The 10009-nt window shown below is 44.1% G+C and overlaps 1 protein-coding gene across 5 annotated transcripts in view; it reads left to right on the forward strand.

Annotated features, from left to right (window-relative positions):
* SKAP2 (src kinase associated phosphoprotein 2) overlaps nt 1–10009 on the forward strand; it is a 191924-nt gene that overhangs the window by 109911 nt on the left and 72004 nt on the right. For all 5 annotated transcript variants that reach the window (XM_027872417.1, XM_027872418.1, XM_027872416.1 and 2 more), the window contains one exon: nt 1877–1960. In XM_027872417.1, the coding sequence (XP_027728218.1) occupies nt 1877–1960 (84 nt within the window). The remainder of the gene's footprint in view (nt 1–1876; nt 1961–10009) is intronic.

Raw genomic sequence — 10009 nt, forward strand, 5'->3', positions numbered from 1 at the left:
CACACACATACACACAGTGGGCACTTAATGGCCTCACCCACACACAGGGGGCACTTAAAGACCTCACCTGATACTCATCGTATCATGGAAACTGGCCATGGTCCGTGTCAAATGGGGGAGATTGCTTGTCTTTTTACATGTCTGTTGCAGTGTTCTTCTCCTCTGGCTCTGATAATTGGTGTCAGCCAGAAGGTCTCATTCTTTTAATACCCATTTATAATAGAAAAATGAAAAATGGAAGGATTATTATGATGATGGTGGAAATGAAAAATGGAATGTCTCCTCTTATTGTCTGCCTCTGAATTGGGCCTTTTGGCCCTTTCTGTCAGAATCTGCTTCACTCACTTAGCTTGTGGCATAGGCGTTTAGGAGGGGAGAAGTCACAGCCCCTTGGAGTTAGATGGGCCATCGAGGTACATCTGTCCCTGCCCAGGCCACCCCTCTCCAGTGACCTCCCTGACAGGGGCTCCTGCAGCTTTGGGGCCCTGGGGCCCAGTGGGCAGCACACTCCAGTCAGATGGTTCTGCTTGGGAGGGAGCAGGTTCTTACAGCGAGACAGTGTGTGCCTCCTTCCAACTTCTACCCATTGCTTGTAGCTCCATTTTTCAAGCACTGACCCAGCACCTCATACATTGTTGTTCATTCGTTGCAGTTGTGTCCGGCTCTGTGGCCCCATTTGGGGTTTTCTTGACAAAGATCCTGGAGTGAGTGATTTGCCATTTCCTTCTCCAGCTCATCTTACAGATGAGGAAACTGAGGCAAACAGGGTGAAGTGACTTGCCCAGGGTCACACAGTCTGAGGCCAGATTTGAACTCAGGTCTTCCTGACTCCAGACCCAGTGCTCTATCCTCTGTGCCATCTTGTTGCTTCAACCTTGTACATTAATACATAAGCACTGTTGTAGAAATGGCACCGAAGGGTACAAAGATGGGAAGAGGGGCTGAACTGGGCCAAGTCCCCCTGGCTGGCGACACACAAGGGCCTCAAGACAGGGAGGATCTGAATGACTTGAAAAAACTTTGAACTTGGTTTTACCAAAACTACCACTGTCCACAAAAGGTCAGCACCTCCCAGCCCTAGTAAGCCGAACATGAAGCTGTTCCCCCTTGCTCACTGGCCCTCGTCTTCCAGGAAGGCTGCCAAAGGGGATGTCTCTTTGGACACACATCCCCCATCCTCCCTCTTTGTACATTGTGTGGAGGCCGGGGAGCTCCCAGGCTGGCCTTGACCAGGCTGTCTCCTTACTGACGTCTTGTACGCTGTTTCCTCTGCCCAATCTTTTCTTGATAATTAAAAAAATTATTAATAGCTTTTATTTTTCCATCACCTTCTACCTGCACATATCCTGTATGGTCCTGTTTCTCTCCATGTTGTCTTCTTCATTAGAATCTAAGCTCCTTGAGGGCAGGGGCTGTTCTTGCCTTTCTTTCATATCCCCAATACTTAGCACAGCACCTGGCACCCATAAAGCATTGGATTGTCCAGAGCCAGGCAGAACCAGTTATCATCTTAGAGTCATCCGGCCCAATGGAAGAGGACATTGAATTCTAGAGCAGTGGTTTGTCTAATGTCATCTGGCCATGTTTCCTCCTTTTCTGCCCCCAAAGTGGGGGGAGGCAGGAGAGCGGTCATTCTCCATCGTGTTGGCAGCCCCGTTCCTCCTCCCTCTTTATAGCTTTCCTAATTCTATTTTTGCTTAGTAGAATCTTCAGAATCTTCAGATAAAAGGTATGCATTAGGTCAGAGGTGATAGAATTTTAGAGATGGGAGGGACCTCCAAAATCATTTTTGCAGATGAAGAAACTGAGAACTGATTGACAGTAAATACGAATAGTTTATCTCATCTGAAAATATTTCCTTGTATCTTTATTTCAGATCACAGCTTCCTGGGATTTGAATGGCAGAAGCGTTGGTGTGCTCTTAGCAAAACAGTTTTCTATTATTACGGAAGTGACAAAGGTACTCATGATTGTTGAATTGTGATGTGTTATGATCAAATGCAATTGTTCCATTTATTATGTGCTCAGTGAGCGTGAATTTATTTTTGGCTTTGCTTTGTTTTTTTACTTTTAAAGTACAATTTATCAATAAGCTAAAGGTCTCAGCACAAATTACAGTTCATGGACTGGGGCTTTTTCTTACCAGCCTTCTATACTATCAAGTTCTTGGCCCTTAGTAAAACCTGTACGTTTGCTGATTTGCATGGTTTCAAGTCCTGTCAGGAAATTTGGAACTGTCCTTCCCCTTGGGCAGGGATATGTACACAAACACACATTCATACGTATATTTTATCAGCAGTAGAGTGTAAAATTCTTGAAATTTTTGGGCCACCGAGTGAGGAAGGGGAGTGGTGATGGAGTTTATATTGTTTAGCAGAAAAGTGAATAGTGGAATTAATATTTTATTATGCTTTGTGGACATATCATCACTTTTCAAGCTTACTGGAACTGAAATATGTTATTTATAGATTGGTTTATAAAATGATCATGTTTAGTATATTATATCTAAAAATATATTTTAGAGTGATTACAAAATCATTCAGTGAATTTACTTTTAAATATTTGAAATGGATAGGGGAAGGAAAGTAGAGGAAGGGAATAAGCATTTATAGAGCACCTACTATGTGCTAGGCCCTTCTGATGAGCATTTTACAAATATTCTCTTGAATGATTCTCACAACAACCCCAGAGGGAGGTGGTATAATTATCCCCATTTTACAGATGAAGAAACTGAGGCAAACAGAGCTTAAATGACCGGCTCAGGATCACATTATCTGGGGCCAGATTTGAACTCTGGTCTCCTTCACTCCAGGCCCAGCATTCTTATCCACTGCCATTAAATATGGAATATAATCTGCTGAACTTCAAGAAATAATCGAATATTCTGCTTTTTGCTACTTTTGAGAACCAGATCAAAACTGGAGAATAGAAGCAGTCAGTTAATATTACAGTGAAAATAAAAATAAAATTTGTATTTTCCAATCCTCACAGTGCTGAGCCGAGATTAGAAAGTGCCCTCATTTTTCTGAAAAGGAAACACTGAAAAAGTAGAACGACACCCCCCCCCACCAACCCACTGAAAATATTTTTTGCTCCTGGAACCTTCCATTAACACTGGGTCAGATTTTATTTTCAAGCTTCTAAGTGTTTACCATGAAATTGTGAAGGTGTGTGTGCATCCTGTTTTTGAAAACGTGTTTTTGAGTCTTTGAAGTGTCTCTTTACGTAGTTCTTATCCTGAGGGAGAAAATCTGGTAATATTCAGAAACCACTGAGAAATACTGGCTGTGGCCTGGTGGTCGATTCTTCTGTGATACTTGTGTAAAGACCAGTCAATATTGAATCCATGGATCATTGCTAACCACGCTTGGTGACTAGAAACCAATGACAGAGATTCTATTTGAGACTGGTATTTAGTCCTTTCTCCCTCCATCCCAGAGCTCTCCCTTCTCCCACCATCTTGTTTTTTGGTTTGTTTTTGTTTGAGGGGCCTGTGGGTTGTTTAGTAGATGGATGGGTAAACCAGTGGCACCTGAGCAGCTATAAGGAAACCTCAGAGCCGTCTGCCCTTGAAGGTGACTAAGCCCAGAAACCTATGGAAGAAATTAGGCATGATTCTTCTTCCTGGTTTAATGGCAGAATATCTGAGTGGAAAACCAGAAAAATGATGTGAGTCGGTATGGTATAACTTAGTCCTGTTGGGGCAACTAGGTGGTGCAGTGGATAGAGTACCAGCCTAAAGTCAGGAGGACGTGAGTTCAAATCTGGCCTCAGACCAAACACTTGACACTTACTAGCTGTGTGACCCTGGGCAAGTCACTTAACCCCAATTGCCTAAAAAAAACCCCAGAAAATCCCCCCAAAACAGTCCTATAGCCAAGACCCTAAGGAAGGGGTCACCGTATAGCCTAGGGTGTTAATATTACAGAAGGTGTTTCTATTAAGTCCGTTGATTTTGAAGGACACTTAGCAGTTTTCTGTGTGCCACAAAGAAATCCTAGTGAAATTCTGGAGGTATCCATTGCATTTCTGGCCCTGTGCTTCTCTGAGAAGAACACCAGTCAGCTATTATGAATTTCCTGGTCAGTTCGTGTTTTTGCCTTTTCCGTTGGGCTCCATTTTGTCCTCTCTTTCCTGAGATTTGTTTTCATGGCGATAATGGAGGGTTGGGAGCGTCTTTCTTTGTGCTAAATCCCTCTTTCACAGCTGTCACTATGTAACATCTTCTGTTTCCAGGGAGATTTTAGATAGATTCTAATGGTTCTTTTAGCTCATAGGTTGTTTCCTTAGGTATTTTTAGCTAATTCCTCTCTTTTCAAGGACTTTTATCAGTCATTAGACAGTTTTTCAGTTGCCTTTCTGCATGATCTTAATTTCATTCCCATCTTTTTGATTTTCCTTAGAAAATTTTCTCTACATGATGCTCATTTTCTTTCATGCAGTCAAACGTAACTAATATAGTCCTAACTCTTTAGCTCTGCTTTTCTGGAAGTAAATTTGCCACTTTTCTTCATACAGGGAGTTTTGGACAAACGTTCTTGCCTTGTATACATTTGAGATTGGCCTCACTTTTGAAAGGAGCTGTTCAGATGTAGGAAAACCCTCATCCCCAACAAAGTAAGATTTAGAGACGTGCCTTCTCGTGACCTGTAAGGAGCTGATAGCACATGCTGGGTTAAACAGCACTTTGTTACTGTCTGACAGATACATAGTTCGCATTTTCAACCTCATTGTGTGGGCCCTGACACACATTGACCCATCAGGTTGTAATGGCTGAGACAGAGGAGTTCCACTCTCCAGGGTAAATAATGCACTTACCTCCATCCCAATAAATATTGCCCGTGTTTATTATTCATAGCCATTTGGGGCTCTTAAGTAAAAAACACGCACGGCACGTATTTTATGTGCTTACAAAACCCACATCCATCTCTTCATCTCCTTCTAACTTTATCTCCGTGACTTCCTTTTTCCTTGGCGTTCCCAAGATCCAATTGTTTCAACTGCAGCGAGGGCAGAATATTGGCAGCTGAGTCGCCTGTTTTTCCTCCCGTGGATGTGGATATGAATGACTTGGTTCGTTTAGGATCCAATTCATAATCGAAGCTTTCAAAACCCCTCTATGAACGCTAGTCCACCAGAATCATCTTTTCTTCTTTTCTGCACCTGAGAAAAGTTTCACTTGCCTGAAATGCCTTCAGTGGGGTTTATAAGCACCTTCCTTTCATTTTCCATCTCCATGGAAGCATGCTTTATGTACTGCCAGCAAAGGCAGAGGAGGAATTTGTTCAGTGGCTAAGTTATTAAATTAATTCAGTAAATTCTTGTCACAACTTGGAGATGTGGAAGTGGAGTTTTAGAGGGCGAGGAGACCCCGGAGATCCCTTAGTCAACCCTGTCATGCTGCAGTTGAAGGAAGGCCCTGCTCTGAGCACGGGCCTGGGGCCGTCCTGGGGCCATCCTGGGCATCAGGGGAGAGTCAGAGATGAGGAGGAAGTGAACTTAGGCGTCAGAGCCTTTGGGCTGGTCAGTGCGGGATGTGTAGGATTTGGGACGTGAAAAATGTCCTCAAGAATTAAAAAAAGCTGGACTGCATGAATGATGGGAGGGCTCTGTGGTTCTTCTTCATCACGGAACATCAGAGTCGAAGGGCACCAGGCAAGCGATCACTCCCCCTTTGCTGGAAGACTCCCGTGCTGTGCGTCTCCTCAGTTTGTTGGAGGCCATCCTTGGGGTACACTGGCATTTCAGGCATACCTGTAGAGTAGGCAGCCTGTTCTCCTCACAGGACCAGCACATCTCCTCTTCCAGTTACAGATAATGCACGTTTATGCTCTCTGTCTCCTTCAGGACACTCCTACATGCTTTCTGGGCAGTCATATGCACCAACCATGTGATGGGCCCTGGTTCTCCTGGTCACCCCAACTTTGATTCTTCACAACTATATTGTTCATTAAATTCAAAATGTAGAAGTTGCCCTAGGGGATGGGAGTCAGTCTGTACTTGTGACATCATCATGGGGAACTCCCAGTGTTGAAATCCCTTCCACCAACTCCCTGTAACTTTTACACTCTAAGATGGACGCTGGGGCACTGAGCAGTTAAGGAAAGACCTGTTCTCGACCCTTCAGCAGAGCTTGGGTTCAGGGCTTCCTGATTCTAAGACTGACCCTCTGTCCGCTCCGTCAGGCCATGAAGGTACTTGCATCTGGCCTCTCAGCCTGCCTGTCTTTCTCCCTTGTGCTACAGTATCTTGTACACAGTAGGTGCTTAATAAACGTTGTTGACCCAGTACCCTGTTGATTCTTTCCAACTGGGTCTTTGCAGCTGTATCTTAAATGATGCTAAAGAGATATAAATAAAGGCAGAAGGAAGCTGCGAGCCAGCCCTCTGGCTGGGCCCACGGCCATGGGATTTTTGCTCTTCTTTTCCTCATCTTTCTGAAAACATACTTTAAAAATATTTTTGGCTGCTGAAATTTTTTTCACAGGAGCCCATTTACAGTCTTATGATGGACACCAGTGGAAAATTGGGGTTTCCATTTTGCTTTAGAGACTCTTCAAGATTTTGGAACACAGATTGTCATTGAAATGGTAGCCTCAACCCCTATGTTGAGGCAGGAGGAGAAGAGAGAGATCTCTTTTCTTCAGTATTTAGCTTCAAATTGCTCACATGTAATTTGATATAGAAATCATTACATAGTTTAGCATAAATTCCATTGAGGTTTTGAAAATAAAAAAGTATAATTTCATAAATTATTTGAAAAATTAAGTCACCTTATTTGTGCCTTTGCCATTGTCCAGTGTTTTTTGAGGTCCCCTCCACATGCCTGATGGAAGAAGCCACTCCTCTCTCTGTTCCAGGGTGAAAGCACCAGCTTCTCCTCCCACCCTGGAGGTGGCTCTGAAAAGGATATGGAAATGAAGAGCTAGCCTATGTAAAAGTGGTGCCTTGTGACCTTTCTTAAAAGCAGTCCTCTGTTTGGCAGTTACTGTGATGCCAGGCACTTTCTTGTGACCTAATTGGGCCCTGCCCATGGCCTATGCTCATTGTATTCTCTCTGCCATCGAAAAATATTCCTCTTATGGTCCTGCAAAGCCAGGGATTCAGGGCACCTCATTGATGCTGCTCTCAACCCCTCAAGGCCTTCTAGTTTTGAGCTCTTCTTTTCCATGTCTTTTCATAAATTGGCCATAGATAATCTACTCAGCATGCTGGAGATCTTCCTTTGGGTACTTTTAACGTGAGGGCAGTCAGTCAACAAACATTTGCTAAGCTCTTACTATGTATCAGTACTGTTCTGATATGTTCTGATAATGGGAATATAAAGAAAAGCGAGAAGAGTCCTACCCTCAAGGAACTTCCCCTCTCACAGGGCCGTCCGTTGTTCTTGTTAAACATTGAGCTGCCTTGCTTTGTTTGTCTTATTTGCCCATGATATGTCATTTCTGCTACTCCTTGATTGCTATGTCATCGCTGGTAACTGCAGAGCTGTATGTGCCCCCTGGGCATCTTTCCATGGTGCTGAGGTTTACTTTTTCATCTTGATTATTCTGGATTCAGGTCTTCCTGGGCATGGTTTCTGCACCAGGTGGCACGATGGTCAGTAAAGGGAAATCAGTGGTATGAAGCAAAGTGTCATTCATTGACCTCTCCCCCAGTCAAGTCAACTTTCCTCCTGGAAAGGGTGGGTCAGTCTGCTCTCTTATGGATCCAGTCACTATCCCTATAACTTTCCCAGCCATGACTCCCCTGTGACTCCCCTGTATCCATGTATACCATGCTCTGGGTGGAAAGGGGCCTGGGGTTATGGAGTGCTGGGGGAGAATTGCCCTGGATCCCTAATGTGCATATGTGACAACCCAAGGGCTCCCATATTCAGAGGAATCTGGGAGGTGATTGAAGGTTTGCCCAGCGGTGAGATGATTTCTTTTCAAGAGTAGCTACATGTGGTTATGACTTCGTCGCCTATATTGTGAATAACTTATGAACTTGGAATTTGGAGGCAGTCGTCATATTGGTGGAACAACAGGAATCAGTGGGAGCTTCCTTCCTTTCCTCCCCCAACATGAGCCGTTCATTCATTCTCCCTTCTCGGCTGCAGCATTGTCTCACGCTGGGACCAGATTAATGCCTGGAGTGGAAAATGTAGGCTGGAGTGTAGAAATCCCTTGGCTTTCATCGTAACAGTGCATGATACTCTGGAGAAGGCATGATCTGTGCGTGTTTAAAATCCGCAGCACTTGCCAGACTTTTCATGCTAAGCAGGAGACTTCCTAGCTATTGTTTTTAATTAAAATGCTAATGGTTTGACACTTTCTCACAGTATAACTCAAAGGACCCAAAGTATATTTCAGCATAGGAAGCAGTGTTTTCATCTGCATCATTCACCGAAAATGGCTTTAATGAAAAAGGAGATTTTGCTTAAACTAATCAAAAATATTAAATTCTCTTGAATTGCATTTACCTTTGACTAAGCAGGTGGACCAAGTTCTCTGGTGCAGTTCAGGACCAGGGGGCATATCTTCCTCTTCCTGTGCTCAAGTAATTAGTATTAACAGCAATGGAGGTTACCCATGGTCACAGAGGGCAAAATATCTCCCTGAATATAAATAACAGAGTTTATTAGGAAACATTGCAGAGTGGATTAGATATCTTTCAACTGCTAAACTTTGAAAACATTTGGATGAGCATAGAGATATTCAGAATTTACAGGAGGCACTTAATAACTGTGTTTAGGCTGTGCATGCACATTTTATACACATACACATTTATACATATACATGCATGTATGTACATCTCTGTACAAGCATCTGGTAAGCCAGTCGTCAGGTGACTAGTTTTTGCAAGTCAGTCATAAGGAACAGAAACAGAAAGTCTAATGGGGTGTGACAAGAAAGAAGTTGAGAAAAAAGGACAGAAGAAACTTCTGAGGATTAATCGTGGAATGCCAGAAGTGGGGGACAGAGCTGGTGTGTGTACAAAGCCCACTTTGAGGTTCTGGAACAATCCTTAGGGGACATGACTGGACTGCCCCAAAGCCTACCCCATCCCATCCCCACACACCCCGTAAGGCTGAAATTCAGGGTAACAACTTTATTTGATCCATGTGAGTCTTATACCTGAAAAGGGAAAAGACAAAGGAAAGAAAGAGGCGATAGGAAGGGAAAGGGAGAAAGAGGAGCCTAGCAAAGAGAAGAAAAATCAGAAAGAAAGGAATCGGTGTGGTGCACGTTCATGGCTAAAGGAAACACAGGGGAGGGAATTCAGGAGATAGAGGGCACAAGGTGGTTTTTCCCCCTCAAGGTGTGGGAGGCCCTGGAGGGGATACCTCCCGAGTTTCCCAGCTGGCTTCCAAGCCCTTCTTTTCACTTGCACATTTATTGTAGGAGAATTTGGCTTGGTCTCACATGATGCCAGTGACAGGGAAAAGGGTGACTAGCGCTGTGCATGTCATAATGAAGTTCCACCAGCCAATAGCTGTTGAGGTGCGCCATGGCATTGGTGATGGTGTCATGCTTACTTGAAGTCTATAGTAGAAGAAAGAATCATTTTGGCTGGTAGCAGGTAATAATATTAATACCGGTGCCTGGCATTGTGCTGGACTCTATTGTGTGTAGAGCATTTCTGCTTGGATTTTCTCATTTGATTCCCACAACAGGGGCAGATACAGAGTACACAGAGTGTTTTGCCCACTGAGCACCACTGAGAAGCAAGGGCTTCGATCCAGGTATTAGATGCCAAGCTGCATGTTCTTTCGCCTGCCCCACTCTCTCTCTCTCCCTCTCGCTGTGCAGCAGTTTTCATTGTTGTTGTTTAGTCTTAGCCCAGGAGAGCATCAGTTTAGTTTTAGCCCTCACGTAACTTACAGTCCAAGAGTTGCCTGAGAAGTTAAGCAGTTTGCTCAGTGTTGGAGTTGGGACTTGACCTCAGGTCCTGCTGGCTAAGGCTGACCCTCCTACTTCTCCTTCCTCTCCTCTCCTCTCCTCTTCTCTGCTCTCTTCCCCTTTCCT

Source organism: Vombatus ursinus, unplaced genomic scaffold, assembly GCF_900497805.2.
Source record: "Vombatus ursinus unplaced genomic scaffold, bare-nosed wombat genome assembly UNPS02014799.1, whole genome shotgun sequence".
In the NCBI taxonomy this organism is placed as follows: Eukaryota; Metazoa; Chordata; class Mammalia; order Diprotodontia; family Vombatidae; genus Vombatus; species Vombatus ursinus.